Here is an 18,923-nt window from a genome sequence, read left to right on the forward strand (position 1 = left end):
TGCAAAAACAAATAAAAAAGAAGTGTATATAATCACCACACCAAGATCCAACAAACTGCTTTGCTAGATTGACACACCAGCTACCAGTATCTGAAGAGAGCCAACGTATTTAGCAACACATAACACTTTGTCAGCACCAGCTCAGACATTGTTCATGTAGGGAGAGACTGAAGAAAATTTCTTCCAATGCGTCATCGCCGTCACCACCTCATCGATGCCGCCACGAAGACGAAAACAAAGGAAAATAAGGATCTACTAGAACTAAGAATAACAAAAAAGGCGGGTCCCCACTCCTTTGGCCACCGACGAGACCGTGAGAGGGGAAACAGAAGCTGGACGTGGGGGCGTTGAGGAGATCTTAAAAAATCATACACTTATCCGCATGCTACCAATAAGGAAAGTAGAACAATGCCGATATCACCTTGCGTCCCCAAGATTGAGACATATAGCCATCCCTTAAACCAATGGTAATATATAATGTGCACACATGGAGGAAACTTGTGTGCCGATACACCCGATACGCAAAAATGACATAGTAATTCGAGAAAAAGTCAAAAGGTCCTAAAATTTATTTAAACATACATAACCAAATGTTGTATCGTATAAAACGTTTCGCAAAGTAATACCTTCCAGCGTATTGTGGGCGAGGAGAACCAAAATCAAGACTATATGCAAGTTACTATTCATTAGTTATACTAGGAAATTTGGTTTTTTGGCCTGAGGTCAATGAAAATTTATTCCCATGGTAAAAATTTCATACGGATGAAAAAGTAGGTCAACTTTGTTTCTAGTTTTGGGTTTTTTTTTACTTTTACTATAATTAATAAATTATTATTTTCCTTATCAGGTGCACCAGCACTCGAGTGCATCAAGGTATTACCCATGTGCATACACAAGTTTCTGTTTGGTATTCGTGCAAAAAATATGTAACATTTCGTTTTGCTGCCAATTAAATTTTGGTTATAGCCTAAATGTTGGGTGCCAGCACTTCTAGCGACACACACACGTGTGTTTCGTGGGCGGCAGTACTCGCTAGGGCCTTGGCAAAGCGAGCATATTGCTGTGATGACGTGTCAACTGGTATGTGGCATAACATTGTCATATTTTATCTATACTAATTTTAAAAAAAGCGAGTTGCAAATATTTAATAAATCTCACCCATCACAACTATCCAACGGTCTAAATTGCTCGGTGTTTATAGTGTTATAACATGTTTAGCACTAAATATATTTAGCGCCCTTGACTAATTAATATCAGGCCTAGTAATTATATTCTACCTAATATTGACGTGTAGTATTTTTTTTAATATTATTGTGCAATACAATTAATATTTTGTCTAATACTAACGTGCACTGCATGTGCATAATTACTAGTCTCTAGGAGTTTTCCTTTACATGATAATACGTGTCTCATTCATATCATAAAGATCAAAGTACAAGTCACGTTAGGACCGACATGATAAAACTGAAAAGATAGAAGAACACCTCTGAGCCTGACACCAACGCCCGTCACCTGGCTCTGACACCACCACGACAGCCACCGAAGAAAAGAATGGCGGATCACCTCCTCACCCGAACTCGACGCGGCTCCATGGCTGATATGTAGCTTTGCAGACCTCCAAGGTGGCTCAGCAAAAGTGAAGCCCTTGCCATTGAATGAATCAGACCGGGGCAACACCTAGACACGCCATCGAACTCCAAATCTGGCCCCCCACCATGACTAAGACGCCGAAGGAGGAAACCATACCTGTCATCTACGAACCACGAACCCAACACACGTTCCGTCTTTCAGAATTCGTCAATACAGACCACAATATGCATCTGTGTTGGGGAACATAGCATGCAATTTCAAAAAAAATCCTACGATCACGCAAGATCTATCTAGGAGATGCATAGCAATGAGACGGGGAGAGTGTGTCCACGTACCCTCGTAGACCGAAATCGGAAGCGTTATATTAACGCGGTTGATGTAGTCGAACGTCTTCACGATCCAACCTATCCAAGTACTGAATGTACGGCACCTCCGTGTTCAGCACACATTCAGCTCGATGACGTCCCTCGAACTCTTGATCCAGTAGAGGGTTGAGGGAGAGTTCCGTCAGCACGACGGCATGGCGACGGTGATGGTGTTGTGATCCACGCAGGGCTCGCCTAAGCACTACGATGCTATGACCGGAGGAGTAAACAGTGGAGGGGGGCACCGCACACGACTAAGAAAAATCTTGGTGTGTCTTTGGGGTGCCCCTGCCCACGTATATAAAGGAGGGGGAGAGAGGCCGACGGCCAGGAGGGGCGCGCCATGCGGGGAGTCCTACTTGGACTCCTAGTCCAAGTAGGATTCCCCCCCTTTCCTTTTCTCCACCGGAGGGAATAAGAAGGAGGGGGAGAGGGAAAGGGAAGGGGGCGCCGCCCCTCCTCCTTGTCCTATTCGGACCCCCAAGGAGGAGGGCGTCCGGCCACCCCCCGCGGGCTTCCCTCTCTCTCCCTTAGGCCCATGATGGCCCAACACTTCCCCGGGGGGTTCCGGTAACCCCTCGGTACTCCGGAAAAATACCCGAATCACTCGGAACCATTCTGATGTCCGAATACAGCCTTCCAATATATGAATCTTTACCTCTCGACCATTTCGAGACTCCTCGTCATGTCTGTGATCTCATCCGGGACTCCGAACAAACTTCGGTCACCAAAACACATAACTCATAATACAAATCGTCATCGAACGTTAAGCGTGCGGACCCTACGTGTTCGAGAACCATGTAGACATGAACGAGACACATCTCCGGTCAATAACCAATAGCGGAACCTGGATGCTCATATTGGCTCCTACATATTCTACGAAGATCTTTATCGGTCAAACCGCATAACAAGATACGTTATTCCCTTTGTCATCGGTATGTTACTTGCCCGAGATTCGATCGTCGGTATCCTCATACCTAGTTCAATCTCGTTACCGGCAAGTCTCTTTACTCGTTCCGTAATGCATCATCCCGAAACTAACTCATTAGTCACATTGCTTGCAAGGCTTGTAGTGATGTGCATTACCGAGAGGGCCCAGAGATACCTCTCCGATACACGGAGTGACAAATCCTACTCTTGATCTATGCGAACTCAACAAACACCTTCGGATACACCTGTAGAGCATCTTTATAATCACCCAGTTATGTTGTGGCGTTTGATAGCACACAAAGTGTTCCTCCGGTATTCGGGAGTTGCATAATCTCATAGTCAGAGGAAGATGTATAAGTCATGAAGAAAGCAATAGCAACAAAACTAAATGATCATAATGCTAAGCTAACGGATGGGTCTTGTCCATCACATCATTCTCTAATGATGTTATCCCGTTCATCAAATGACAACACATGACTAGGGTTAGAAAACTTAACCATATTTGATTAACGAGCTAGTCAAGTAGAGGCATACTAGGGACACTCGGTTTTGTCTATGTATTCACACATGTACTAAGTTTCCGGTTAATACAATTCTCACATGAATAATAAACATTTATCATGATATAAGGAAATATAAATAATAACTTTATTACTGCCTCTAGGGCATATTTCCTTTAATCCGCTCCTGGACTACCTCCCAAGCTCCGCGCCGAGCTAGAGCAAACGTCATCACAACGGCGGAGCCCAAGGACACAGGTCCACCACGAGGATGCCGCCGCCGCCGCGCCATCCTTACTTGAGCAACCTGGTTTCCAAATTCATCCCCAACCATAGGACCGATGGCCTCGTCGGAAGGATTCGAAGAATCTTTATTCAGTGTCGTCGTCGTCACCGCCGAAGCCAAGACGATGAACAACCTAAAAACCTAGACCACGAGAGAGTAAAAACAATCCACACGCGTGGATCCGGCGACCCTCCTCACCACCGACAACTGAGGTCGGCAGCGGATGGGAGCTGTCGGAGGACGGCACTGGAAGATTGGCCTCTCCTGGCGGCGGCTAGGGTTCCAGCCGCCAAGGACAACTAGTCTCTAGGAGTTGGTAGGTTCGGTTCACTTCATCCCTCGGCATTTTCCTCCCACGACCCCTTTGGCTTTCGGTTGACTTTTTTTTGGTAGTCTCAACTGATGCCGCACAAAATAAAGACCAACATAAATACAAGAACTGGGATAATATAAGGTAAATCGGTACTTTTCAAAATCACGTTCTGCATTAACTCAATCAAATCAAATCAAATCTTTCCAAAATCTCAACCAAATCAAAACTCTTCTTGCCTTCTCCTATCCATACCTTAATCAAATCAAATCTTACCATAACCTCAACTAATCAAAAATTTCTTTGCCTTCTCTTGAAATAGGCTTTCACCCCGCTTTATAAATATAAATCAAACATCCATACAACCAGAACCACAGTGGCAAAGCAACTAAGACGGCTGGGGCAACATCACAATCATGCCCAAAAAAAGCATAAGCAAAATAGGAAAAGAAAACTACCAAGTGGCATGCATCATGACGAGACTACGAAGATGACAATTTTCGCTATCCATACTCAAATAAAATTAAATCTTATCAAAATCTAAAATATAATGGGCGTGAGGTATATATTGGACATGCTTGGTGTTGAACCGCAAAAATATATATATGCGCAACGCACAGACAATAGCTAGTTAAGCTTAAATGACTGAATCCTACTAGAGCTAAAATGACACGGCAAAAAACCCCAAAATGATGACAGTTTTTCTTTATTAATACCTAAAATGACTCAATGAAATTTTGGTGAGGGGTCTCAATCTTTTTTTTTTTGAGAAAGTGAGGGGTCTCAGTCAATTGTTTGGGAGAAGATAGTTCTAAGCAAAGGTGCAGCCAGGCCCCAGACTAGCCGGGCCACGGGCCGAGACGTGACGCCGGATTCCTTCATTGGTATAGCACATATTCGGTTTGGGGCTTGCCTAGGGCCTGGCCCGGTCCCGGCTAAGCCAGTGGTCCGGTCTCAGGATTAGAATCCTCCTCCAACTGAATAGAAAAGCGATTCTCAAAAAAAAAAAAAACTGAATAGAAAAGTATTCTTTCTCCCCTAAAAAAAGTATTCATTCTTTACAAAATCGGTTGGTGTGAACCAATTAGACTTTAACTCTTTATTAAGGCATAAGGCAATCCGCGGTGCTAGAAAAAGACGATCTTTTGTCACGTCTTGTTGCACCTGTTTTATTTAGTGAACATGTGATCGAAGATGGGACGTGGAGGAAAAAAATGGTGGTAGCTTAGACGTGAGAGGAATAATCCACAACAGAAAAATCATATCATGGTCCTTATCATTACCTTAACAAACAAGAGTAATGTTTATCTCATCTTAGTAGTGCTACTTTTTCGCTGGGCTCATCAACGGCATGGGTGACTCAGGAACCTGGAGTCACGCAATTGCATTTGCCCTAGCTAACTGACATCCACTATAAATAAGGCAACATGCAAGCCCTCCGATTGCTCACTCCGTCACGTCCCGCGGGTCAGAGCGCATCTACACGTACGCCCGGCCTCCTCTTCAACTGACGCGAGTATAACTAGCCACCCATAGCGTGGACGCGGAAACTTTCCAAGGTGCGCAACGGCCTCTGCCCCGATCCCGGAGCAGAGCAACAGATAGAACCCTTCCTTCCTCTCGCGAGATCGACCGACGGCGGTAAGATGCTGCCGTACGCGACGGCCGGCGAGGCGGAGGCGGCGCTCGGCCGCGCCCTGACGTGGGCGGAGGCCGCGTGGCTCCGCTACTCGGCGTCGGTGCCGGACCGCTACCTCCACTGGCCCAACATCGCCATCACATTGGTCGTCTACACGCTGGCGCCGCTGCCCCTCGCCCTCTTCGACCTCGCCGCGCCGGCCGCCGCCGCACTGTACAAGCTGCAGCCCAAGGTGCAGCACCCGCCGGCCACCTTCTTCCGCTGCTACATGGACGCCGTTCGCGTCTCGCTGCTCATCATCGGGCCATACCAGCTCATCTCGTATCCTGCCGCCAAGGTCTACTACACCTCTTGCATTGTGACTTACTGGTTATAATTAGGAAATTAGGTTTTTTGTTCATGAAAAAAAACATAAAAATGAAACTAGATTAATGACTTAGATCTCGCCTACTATTACCGAGTTAGAAGATGGAAATTGCATGTGAACGTTGGAATCTTTGAGTAGATACTTAATTTTCAATTGAATCTTCTGGACCTGAATTTAGATTGAAAAAACAAATCACTAGATAAATACTGTGCACTAGTCTGTTATTAATTAGTAAAGATTCATGCTCTATATGGCGTTGATGTAGATTATTATAATCTCGTGCGACTGATCAATTTTTGTATGTTCTACTGTTTGCTAACAATTTTTTCCCTATTTCTGTCGCTATTTGTACGCAGAAGAGTGTAAAATAAGTCCAGTACAGCACAGTTCAGCAACTGCAAGCTGAGCCTCGTTGGATAAAGGTTCAGAGACGTAACTTAGGTCTTTTATCTGGATGAGTATTAGCTACCTAAAATTGATAGATATAGAAAACATACATGGACATGGTGCATAGAAATTTCAACTGATGTAGATGTAACTATTTAGAAATCCAATGACTGAAAAACACTAAGAGTAAGAACATGAGAAGAATCATTCGCAAAAAAAAAAGAACATGCGAAGTAACTAGGAAAGCACCTATATATGCTATAAGAAATTTAAGTGCCTAGAGAACAAACTTCCAAGAAAACAACAACTCAGTTTCTATATTGTGTGTTTGTTAGATAATGGACATACGGACGGGACTTCCATTGCCGTCAATGGGGGAGATAATGGCGCAACTGACAGTATACTTCTTGGTGGAAGACTATCTGAACTACTGGCTCCATCGGCTGTTGCACACAAAATGGGGTTACGAAAAGATCCACCATGTTCACCATGAGTTCACGGCGCCTATGGCGTATGCCGCATGGTATGGACACTGGGCTGAGATGCTCATCCTTGCCGTACCCTCCTTGGCTGGCCCTGCTCTCGTCCCATGCCATGTTACCACGCTGTGGATCTGGTTTGCTGCGCGTTTGGTTGAGAGCCTCAACATACATAGCGGGTAACATCACTTGCACTCCATCTAACGGGCTTTTTTTCTTTCTTGAATTCAGATATCTGACTTGTTTCATTTCTAAACATATTGAGACCAATCAAATTAACTATAAACATGTTCTTTTATGACCTGAGAAAAAAAAGCTTTATAACACATGTCTTATCTAAATAATTCTTCGACTACAGATTTAAGTTGCCATTCAATGCTGAGAAGTATATACCGTTCTATGGAGGGGCAGAGCACCATGACTACCATCACTACATAGGAGGACAGAGCAAGAGCAACTTCGCTCCTGTTTTCACCTACTGTGATTATATTTATGGAACGGACAAGGTATCTAGTGTTCTGCTATCTTACACTTGAATGATTTAAAATCATATGAATTAAGAACTGATGGCAGGTTACTAAGTCATCTCCCGATCTTTTTTCAGGGCTACAAATATCACAAGGCAACTCTGGCAAAGGTAAGCTTCTACCAATCTTTTTGTTTTTGAAGAAGCGTCTTTTCAACAATCAACATTATCTATGCTTAAGCATAATAATATTTCACACCAACTATTACAATAATAGTGTGATATGTTGGCTCTTTTTGCTTGAAAACTTGTCTACTTCCTAGGGCGTGGCATCTTGGTTCTCTGCTAAAGAACATTATTTGACTCCCACCAATCATAGGTTGGATAGATTGGTTTTGGATTTCCGCTATGATTATTATTTTCCTGTACTTGTGAACAATTCCTGATATTTTTTCCTTAAGAAATAAGTTTAAAATTATTCATGTTACAGGGATGGACTCCCTCCTTTCACAAATATAATATGGCCTAATTTTTTGTGAATCGGATGTATATAAATACGTTTTAGTGTTCGTGTTCATTCATTTCATTCCATATGTAGTCCATATTGAAATATCCAAACCATCTTATATTTGTAAATGAAGGGAGTATATAATACATACACGCACCCATACCCTCAATTATCAGTTAGCTATAGGAAAGTTTATAAGTTTATATTGTCAATTCTTTTAAACTCGTAATATGACACGTACATAGGGAAACAAAAAGGAAGGTATTTATTTTACAGACTACCTGCATCCTAGATTTGTCGAGGAGGCAAACATCTGATGTTATGTAATTTTGTTTGTTTGAATCATTGGATCGAACAGCTGAAGGAGTTGGCAGGCAGCGACGTTCAGAAAGGAGCCGACAATGGATTCAACGGTGGAAAGCAGGACTAGAGAGAGGTTGGCTTCAGAGGACTCATGGTCATACAAATCCTATCACTAATTCAAGTGGTCTCCGGATATATATCCCCATGATGGAGTACACTAGTATAAATAATTGTTCTATGCCAATCATTAAGGTTGAGTGGCTCTTGAACCACCGGCAGAGTCGTTCCAAGTGTTAATTATTTCCAGTTCTCCCTCCATTCGTACACATAGCTCCACTACTCTATTATCGGATGTAATAATGGTGCTTAGTTCGTGATATGCTTGAAAGTGTGCGTCTTTGCATACTACGTGACATGTCTCTAGTAAGCAGGCATGTGGGAACCGTCAAATATGGAGACATAGTCGAGAGCATTTGCCTTTGTGCTTCCAATATCAGATGTTGTACATAATTGGACAATCTATCTTTTTCCCTATATTTACGATGCATGTCGTCTTTCGTTGATCAATATGTTTTGTGAGGTTTTCTTTTGGGGGGAATTTTCGATGAGCAATACCAGTATGAGACTACAAAATTCTAGAGGATCACCTTGGCGATCTTGTTAGTTAGAATTGATGTGTTTGGTTTTAGCCTAACTTCTACGACAAAATAGTTGGCTAGCCAAAATTTTGATGAATTGGTCAACATCAGCTAGAAAAATAAATTTGAATGGGTACAAAAACATTGGCATGCCAAGACATTGGTAGCCATCCAAACATAGATCAACTTTTTTTGTTGTCATGACCAAAACGTTGATAGGGCATGAGTGTTGGTCACCATCCAAACACACCCAAAGTGTGCACACAAGTATTATTCCTCAATCGCCCTAGAAATCTCCAAAAGGTAATCATGCAAGAATGTTTTTCAGCTTCTTCGTTCTACAGGCTTCTATCTATCGTGTCGCTTGTGCTTTATCTATAAAGCGAGGTGATAGCCCATTTCGTATCTATCGTGTCACTTTTGCAGTGTTTTACATTTGGCAGTGAGAGCAAATCACTACAAGGTCCATGATCGCGACTGCAAACTATGGCTTGTAAATAAAGGAAAGAACATCCAAATGTACGAGAAGATACAATTAGCAAAATGTTAGCCCGGGAATTGTCGCTTTGTACGGTAACAACCATCCGTGGACCGGAGGGGATAGATTTCCCCAGTTACTTGTAACGTGTGGAAGAGTGGATAATGCCCTACCCGCAGTGCGCGGAACCCATGTTAATATATTTCTTATCGTGAACGTGACATCGCATTGCAAACTAGAAGACGAAAGCTGGGGAAAACGACAACTCAAAAGTTAGCCAGACCTTAGCAAGTATCGTGGAGCCAATTGTTGCTTTTCCTTCTCTTAATTTCTTTTTGTTGCCGTTCCTAACAGAAAAAGGTAATCGTATTCATAGGGATAGACGATGTCTTCTCTTAAGCAAGGTGGTTAGTAGTTCTAGTGCAGTTCATCCACATGGACAAGTGTTCTTTTTGGTAACTTCTAGAAATGTTCCACTTTTAGTCCTAGTGCGAGAATGATCCTCGATTTAGGCTAAACGTATGTGATTTGTTACGTATCCCTTTTGTTTTGGATTATAAGACGTTTTGGATACGTTAATATGGACTACATACAGACTAAAATGAATGAACAAATACATCAAAACGCATATATATATATATTTGATTCAGAAAAAAATAGAATACTTTTAATTCGAAACGGAGAGAGTACTCGGGAAAGACAGTGAAACTTGTTAGAGCATCTACAGCCGGGCGCTTGAAACCCGCCTCATAATCCCGGGCAGGCCGCCCGGTCACTATCCGGTCATAATTTTTTGACCCAGATGACCCCCTCAAACGGCCTTGAAACGCCTGGGCTGACCGGCACCCCTCATATCCATCCAAAATATGGGGTGGATAGGGGGCGCCCGGGCGCGCCTGAGCACGCTCGCCACGTCGGATCCAGCCCACACTGGCCCACCCGATCCCACATAAATTTCTCCCCATCCGCTCGCCGGGCAAAACTCTAGCCACTTCACTTACCTTCCCTCCACTCCCCTCCGTCACCCAAGCTCATCACCGGCTCCTTCCGGCCATCTCCGGCATGGCGGGCAGCGGATCCGAGTCCTTCAACTCCAGATCCGTCGACCCCGATCTCATTCCACGCGGCCCCGAGGAGGAGATGGCTGCCCGGCTTGCGCTCCGCTGCGCTCGGGAGGAGGCCCGTGCATGGCTGCGCTCGGACTCCATCTGTCGGGAAACCATTGCGTCCGCCCAAATGACGCATGGATCCAGCGCTAGGCCAGATGTAGCTGCCTCGCCGGAGGCTGCGCGGTCCGTCTGGTGTCCGAACCCGCAACCCCTTCGTTGGCACGCCGAGCATCGGGACGCACCAAGGGCCTCGCCCGACGAGGCCATGGTCCACCGTGCAAGGCACCAGGCGCGGGAGGCGACCGCAGTCCTCGCGGCGGTGGACGTCAGCGAGGCGGAGTCGCATTCTCCGGTGCCCCGTATGGCGCATTAGTCCGGGCGCCGCAACCGCGTCATGGTGGACGTCGGCGGCTCGTCCCCAGACGGATCCATCATCGATCTGACGTCCATGGGCACCCAACGGGGTTCTGGGCTACGACGAGGAAGAGTAGGGCATCAGAGACGGCAGCGCCTTGAGTCCCCTGAGCCAGCTCGTGTCCCATGCCCTACTCTACCTTGCCGGCGACTGGACCAGCACTCTGAGGAGCGCAGCCGGCCGCCGGACATGGTCAGGGCGGAGCCGGGCGAGCGCGGAACGGAACCGGACGAAGCTCCGCTCGAAATCGCTGCATTACATGTAATAATATGGATTTGAGGTTTCTAATTTGAGATATCCGGGTGTTGAATGCATTTTTTAGGTGTGATCGGTCACTGTCCGCGGACGTGCCCGGGCGCGTCCGCGGGCGTTTCAGTGGTCGGATTTGCTAAGTCCGGCTGTAGATACTCGTATGTGCTGCTTTAAATGATGTACGCTTATTTCATTTTATTTGCGAGGAAATTAAATGTTGTACGCTAAAATGCACTGCAACGCGGCAGCAGAGGCTGTGACCTTACGTTGCGGGCTCTTGACATCCACATGAGGTTTATCCTTCGATAATTATCCACCGAAGTACTAACGACGGAGCACCAAACAAACGCTTTTGTTGTTTTGTGGTTGTGCCGGTCGCTGAGGCATGAGTGGATGCACAAGCGTGGCGCATGAGAATATATATCTAGTGATACCTGCTCAGATTACCATGACACCAGCATTCAAACAGAACTAGATATGCTCTAAGCAGCTATGATGTCACGGTGTATCACCTAAAAGAGATATTACTAGATATGCTCTTCTCCAACACACGAAACCAACGCAAGGGAGTAAGTAGGTAACACCACTACCAGGCCATCTGACCCTCTAAAACAAAAACAACAATGCTTGACCGTGTGTTAGAGCATCTCCAGCAGCGCCCAGGGAGGCCTTCCCGGACGATTTTTTCACGCCGGCGCTGAAAAAACGGCCCAGTCGTGCCCTCAGGAGTCCGATTTTCGCCGACCTGGGCCGAAATCAGCGCCGGCGGACCCAGGCCGAACCCGGCGCTGGGGGCGCCGGGGCGAGCGGTTTTGGCGCGAAAAAGCCGCGGGCCAGCCGCGTCAGCGACACCGCGCCTCGTCTTCCCCCAACGCCTCGGTTTCCCACGGGGAATCAATGGCAATGCTGCCGCCGGTCAGCCTTGCCATTGATTCCTCACGGGCGGCGCGTCACGGGACGGCGCGCACGCCTCCCCTCCCTCGCACGCGTACACACGGGCGCGGCGCGGCTATATAAGCCGGTGGCCTCGCTCGCCTGTGGCCACACCAGCCCCGCCCTCGCCGCCGAGCTCTACCTCTCCCGAGCGCCACCGCCGAGCCCTCTCTCTCCCTCTCCCTCTCCCGTGAGCCGCCGCCCAGCCCCTCCCTCTCCCTCCCCCTCTCCTCCCGATGGCCGAGCGTTTCCCCGGAGACGAGGCGGCGGCCAACGGCTTCGGCCGCCGCATGCTCCGCGAACAGGAGTCGTGGCTCCTGTTCCAGGCGAACATCCCGGCGCCGCCTGACATGCGCGCCGGGCCGACGGGGTGGAGGCTCAGCAACGGGGGAGTGCCCATTCCCCCGTTGCCCGACGCCGTGGCGAAACCCTCCTACTTCGCCGACGAGGTCGAGGTCGTGCGCGCCTCCCTCACCGACGCCCAGCTCGCCCTCCCCAAGTACGCCACCGACAACCACATGGCTTGGGTGGCATACTTCGAGCGTCGCCAGCAACAGCGGCTGGCGTCCACCAACGGTGCGCCGGTGGTCGGCGGCCTGAAGAACAGCGAGGGGCGCCACCTGTGGTGGGGCGTCCCCGGCCGCACACTCGAGGAAGTGCTGACGCATCTCGAGGGCGGCAACAACCCGCCGTTGGAGTACCCCCCGGCGAGGGCAGCCGTCCCGGTGCACCGCCGACGCGACGGGCCATGGGCGCCAAGGAGGTTCGGCTCCTCCTCTTCTTCCTCCTCGCGTTCTTCCTCGCACTCCTCCGGCACTCCGGCGCTGCTCGGCGTCAAGGCCGAGCCCGCGGCTGAGACGCCGCTCGGCCGATGCACTCGCAGTGCCGGCATCGTCATCCGCGCTTCGTCAAGCCAAAGACGGAGCCGGGGCTTGCGCTGGTGAAGGCGGAGCCGGGTCTCCCCGCCGTGAAGACGGAGCACGACGAGGTCGAGCTCGACGACGACGCGGCCCTTGAATGGGCACGCCAGGACTCCCTGAAGATGGCGAGGGAGCGCCAGTGCGCCGCCCTGCGGCGCTTCGCGGAGCGTCGCCGGGGCCGCGACGAAGGAGGAGTCGTCGTCATCGACGACAGCGACGACGACGATGCGCCGCCGCTGCCACCAGTCCGCCATGGCGATGCCAGGTCTTGCAGGGGCGCCCGCGTCAAGGAGGAGAAGGCCAACGATGACGACGGCGGTGAGGATGGCGGCGACGACGGGGACTACTCGGCGTTCAGCCAGTTTCTTTTTTAGATTAGTTTATATATTTGCTATGTAATGAAAATCCGCGAACTTTGTCGAAATATATGCCCAAGTTGGCCGAAATTTGTCGTGTTTAGCCGAACTTTGCCGAACTTTGCTATATACTTTTATTTTTTGAACGCGCCTGGGGGCGGCCCTGGGGCCGGCGGCTGGGGACCAACTCGCCCCCAGGCCGATTTTTTGCGCCGGCTCACCCCCAGGCGGCGATTTTAGACGCCCCCTGGGGGGCAACTGCTGGAGATGCTCTTAGACCTCTTCCAATGCAAAGATGCTTACATGAGTTGCTAAGTGCAATACATAGTTTAGCAACCCAGCTCTCCGATGCATAGGTGCTTAACTTGTTGTTTTTTTAATAAAGAACTTGTTGTTGCTAAGCTCACTTATTTAATGATTTAGCACCTAAACTTTTTCATGCATTGGTCGGTTTTTTCATTTAAGTGGTTTGCCTAGGTTCACGCGCATGGCATTGGTTCTTTCTAAGGTCACCAAAGTGCTCTTTCTCCTCCTTAGAGCAACTCCAACGGGGCGACCCAAACGGACGCGCGCTTTGTCCGCTTTTTGTCTGTTTGGGTCGGCCAGGCGGACGTGCGCGTCCGCATTTTAAAATGGGTCGGCTTGACCGCCCAACGGGCAGGCCGACCCAAATGTGCCGCCGTGAAAAAAATAACAAGTTGCACGAAATAAAAATAAATAAACATAATTAAACATAAAGTGGCCGGTCAAACGCCGGCCAAAGTCCACCTAAATCTAATAAACATTAAATAAAACATTAAAAAAAGTTTGCGCCCGCCTGCTGCCGCCCCGCACGCTGCCCTAAACGTCGTCGGCCTTGCTCTTGCCCTTGCCGTCGACGCCGCCGTCATCGGTGAGGTCGATGAAGACCGGAGCAGGGCCAGCCCACCCGAACGCCGCCTGGTACGCTGCCAGGGCAGCCTCCTCCGGTGTCTACTGGGGCGGCGGCATTGCGGCAAGCCGCGCGCGCTCCTCCTCCTCCTCCTCCTCGAGCCGGAGCGACTCCGCGTCGCGTTGGAGCATGGCCTCATAGCGCATCTGCTCCTCGTCGTCGGCCCGCTCCTGGCGGAGCCAATGCTCCTTCCATCGCTCAAGGTGGGCCGCCTCCTCCTCCGGCGTCGCGGCGAAGTGGACGGGAGGCGCGCTCACCCACTCGCGGTACTGGCCCGTCCACGAGTAGGCCTCCTCCGGCCAAGTGGGTGGAGGCGGGGAGCGCTTACGCGTCGGCTCCGGCTCCGGCTCCGGCTTGGGCTGGACGGGCGGCGACGGTGGCGGTGGCGGCACGAAGAGCGGGGTGTGGACGGAGTCCCCCGCCGCCGACAGGGCAAGGGCTTGCTCCAGCCCATCCCAGTGTGCGTCCTCCTCGAGGCGGCTAGCCTCCAGCGCGTGCTGCAGGGCCTCCTCGAGGGCGGCTTGGTACTCCGCCTCCGCCTCCATGTCCTCTGGCTCTACCTGCGGGGGCGGCAGTGGGAACGGCGGTGGGACAACGTCGACACCCGAGCGCCGTTGCTCCTCGTGTTCGAGGGCGAACCACGTCTCCCAGTTGGGGGAGTCGGCGGCGTACTCTGGCAGCCGACGCTGCTCCGGCGTGAGCTGCGCGCGACGCCTGCGCACCTCGTCGTCGTGCGCCCGCTGGGTACGCGGAACCGCCGACACCGGGATCCGCTGCGGATCTAGATGCCAACGGTGCGGCAGCGTGACATTGGGGTACGGCAATGGCTGCCTGTACTCCCAGTGCCACCGCGCTTCGTGCACCGGGATGTGCAGGCGCCGGCGACCAGGGCGGAAACGCGTCGCCGCCGGAGGAGGAGGGGGAAGGGGAGCACGGGAGGACGAGGCATCAGGGGTGCCCTTGCCCTTGCCATTGCTGATGCCGAAGAGGCCCATGGGCACGCTAGGGTTTGCGGTCGCCGGCGAGGAAGCAAAGGGAATGGTGGGGGGCAGATGTGGACGGGAGAAGTGGATGAGGCCGACCCCGCCGCACGCGTGGTTAAAAAAGGAGGCTTGCACTGGCTGACGCGTGGGCCTGCTGTCGGTGGTCGTCATAAATAAGACGACTGGTGGCGGTTGGGCGGCCGCCAGGTGGGGACGCGGCGGACGGCGAGGAGACGTGCGGCGCGTCCGCGCCGACGCATTCCAAGCGCAATTTTGGGCCGGAAATGGGTCGGCGCGGACGCTAGGCGGACACGATTTGAGTTTGGGTCGACGCGTTGGGCCGCCACTTTTGTTCGCGCCAACCCAAACGGACGCGGGCGGACGAAATGGGTCGCCCCATTGGAGTTGCTCCTAATTGTTATGCCATGTCTTTTTTCGCTTGTGTGGCATGCTTAGCACCCATCCACCGTGCAGCACTAGGAAGGGTCTTATGTCATAAAGCTTTGAATCGAGCTTTGAGCTGCGTGTGTATAAAAAACCGGCAATAAATTGTCCTGTTTGTGTCTTTTCATTCATGCCGAAAGAGTATGTGCGTCTGAACTGATAAATTTTTCACGTTTTCGAAAAGCGACACTTTTATTACTTAAAAGATTTAAGCATTAAACCCGTCCTCTGCATAACTAAGATACACACAGTCAAATAAGGTCCTTTCACACAAACAAAAAATAAAAATGTGAAATACAAAGAAACATTTAGAGTCCGTATAATGCCTAAAGCGAGGGGGGCAATCCTAAGATCATGTTGTCACCCATGTTGGGTAAAAGTATCCCTTGCCATATCCTCCAATTGTGCACACACCTCCATAAATAGGTTTCGATTCTCCACCATTGTAGAGAGGACCATAAACAAAGAGTCCCGGTACATCTGTAGATAACCTGTAACAGAGAAGTATTTTTATCATTAAAAATCTTATCATTTCTACATAGCCAAAGCGAGCAAATAACGGCAAGCGCTCTAAAGGAAATATGCCCTAGAGGCAATAATAAAGTTGTTATCTATATTTACTTATATCAAGATAAATGTTTATTATTCATGCTAGAATTGTATTAACCGGAAACTTGATACATGTGTGGATATATAGACAAAACACAGTGTCCCTAGTAAGCCTCTACTAGACTAGCTCGTTAATCAAAGATGGTTAAGTTTCCTAACCATAGACATGAGTTGTCATTTGATGAATGGGATCACATCATTAGAGAATGATGTGATGGACAAGACCCATCCATTAGCTAAGCATAATGATCGTTAAGTTTTATTGCTATTGCTTTCTTCATGACTTATACATATTCCTTTGACTATGAGATTATGCAACTCCCGAATACTGGAGGAAAACCTTGTGTGCTATCAAACATCACAACGTAACTGGGTGATTATAAAGATGCTCTACAGGTATCTACGAAGGTGTTTTGTTGGGCTGGCATAGATCAAGATTAGGATTTGTCACTCCGAGTATCAGAGAGGTATCTCTGGGCCCTCCCGGTATTGCACATCATGATAAGCCTTGCAAGCAATGTGACTAATGTGTTAGTTGTGGGATGATGCATTACGGAACGAGTAAAGAGACTTGCCGGTAATGAGATTGAACTACGTATGAATATACCAACGATCGAATCTCGGGCAAGTAACATACCGATGATAAAGCGAATGATGTATGTTGTCATTACAGTTTGACCGATAAAGATCTTCGTAGAATATGTGGGAACCAATATGAGCGTCCAGGTTCCGCTATTGTTTATTGACCGGAGAGGTGTCTCGGTCATGTCTACATAGTTCTCAAACCCGTAGGGTCCGCACGCTTAATGTTTGATGACGATTTGTATTATATGAGTTATGTGATTTGGTGACCGAATGTTGTTCAGAGTCCCAGATGAGATCACGGACATGACGAGGAGTCTCAAAATGGTCGAGAGGTAAAGATTGATATATTGGATGATAGTATTCGTACACCGGGTACATATCAGAGTATCGAGGGGTTACCGGAACCCCCCGGGGCAAGATATGGGCCACAGGAGGGAGGCAAGCCAGCCCACAAGGGGTGGCATGCTCCCCCTCAAGGGAAGAGTCCGAATTGGACTAGGGGAGGGGGCGGCGCCCCCCTTTCCTTCTCCCTCTCTCTCCTTCCCCCTTTCCCCCTCCGATAAAAGGAAGGGGGGCCGAATCCTACTAGGAGCCCAAGTAGGACTCCTCCTACTTGGGGCACGCCTAGATCCGGCCTCCTCCCCTCTCCCTCCTTTATATACGGGGGTGGGGGCACCTCTAAACACAAATCAATTGTTCCAAGCCATGTGCGGCGCCCCCCTCCACAGTTTACGCCTTCGGTCATATTCACGTAGTGCTGAGGCGAATCCCTGCGCAGATCACTTCACCATCACCGTCACCACGCCGTCGTGCTGACGGAACTCTCCCTCGACACTTTGCTGGATCAAGAGTTCGAGGGACGTCATCGAGTTGAACGTGTGTAGAACTCGGAGGTGCCGTACGTTCGGTGCTTGATCGGTTGAATCGAGAAGACGTTCGACTACATCAACCACATTAAGCTAACGCTTCCGCTTTCGGTCTACGAGGGTAAGTGGACACACTCTCCTCCTCTCGTTGCTATGCATCTCCTAGATAGATCTTGCGTGAGTGTAGGAATTTTTTTGAAATTGCATGCTACGTTCCCCAACAGTGGCATCAGAGCCAGGTCTATGCGTAGATGATATGCACGAGTAGAACACAAAGAGTTGTGGGCGGTGATAGTCATACTGCTTACCACCAACGTCTTATTTAGATTCGGTGGTATTGTTGGATGAAGCGGTCCGAACAAACCTTACATGACCACGTTCATGAGACCGGTTCCACCGACAGACATGCAACTTGTTTTGCATAAAGGTGGCTGGTGGGTGTCTGTTTATCCAACTTTAATTTAATCGAATTTGACTACGGCCAGTCCTTGTTGAAGGTTAAAACAGCAAACTTGACGAAACACCATTGTGGTTTTGATGCATAGGTAAGAACGGTTCTTACTAGAAGCCCATAGCAGCCACTTAAAACTTGCAACAACAAAGTAGAGGACGTCTAACTTGTTTTTGCAGGGCATGTTGTGATGTGATATGGTCAAGACATGATGTGATATACGTTGTTGTATGAGATGATCATGTTTTGTAAAAGTTATCGGCGACTGGCAGGAGCCTTATGGTTGTCGCTTTATTGTATGAAATGCAATCGCCATGTAATTGCTTTACTTTATCACTATGCATGAGCGATAGTTGTAGAAGCAATAGTTGGCGAGACGACAACGACGCTACGATGGATATCAAGGTGTCAAACCCGTGACGACGGAAATCATGACGGTGATTTGGAGATGGAGATCAAAGGCAAAGATGATGATGGCCATATTGTCACATATTTTGATTGCATGTGATGTTTATCTTTTATGCATCTTATTTTGCTTAGTACGGCGGTAGCATTATAAGATGATCCCTCACCAAAAATTTCAAGGTATAAGTGTTCTCCCGGAGTATGCATCGTTGCGACAGTTCGTCGTGCCGAGACACCACATGATGATCGGGTGTGATAAGCTCTACGTTCACATACAACGGGTGCAAGACAGTTTTGCACGTGCGGAATACTCGGGTTAAACTTGACGAGCCTAGCATGTACAGACATGGCCTCGGAACACTGGAGACCGAAAGGTCGAACGTGAATCATATAGTAGATATGATCAACATACAGATTT

General features: G+C 49.0%; 1 protein-coding gene across 1 annotated transcript; it reads left to right on the plus strand.

Annotated features, from left to right (window-relative positions):
• The first annotated feature begins 5,333 nt into the window (after positions 1–5,333).
• On the plus strand, positions 5,334–8,697 carry LOC109743100 (very-long-chain aldehyde decarbonylase GL1-10). The gene is made up of 5 exons (XM_020302184.4): positions 5,334–5,957; positions 6,710–7,032; positions 7,212–7,359; positions 7,458–7,490; positions 8,186–8,697. The coding sequence occupies exons 1-5, from the start codon at positions 5,628–5,630 to the stop codon at positions 8,255–8,257; spliced, it is 906 nt and encodes a 301-aa protein (XP_020157773.1). The 5' UTR covers positions 5,334–5,627; the 3' UTR covers positions 8,258–8,697.
• The last annotated feature ends 10,226 nt before the right edge of the window (positions 8,698–18,923 follow it).

Source organism: Aegilops tauschii, chromosome 4 (assembly GCF_002575655.3).
Source record: "Aegilops tauschii subsp. strangulata cultivar AL8/78 chromosome 4, Aet v6.0, whole genome shotgun sequence".
NCBI lineage: Eukaryota > Viridiplantae > Streptophyta > Magnoliopsida > Poales > Poaceae > Aegilops > Aegilops tauschii.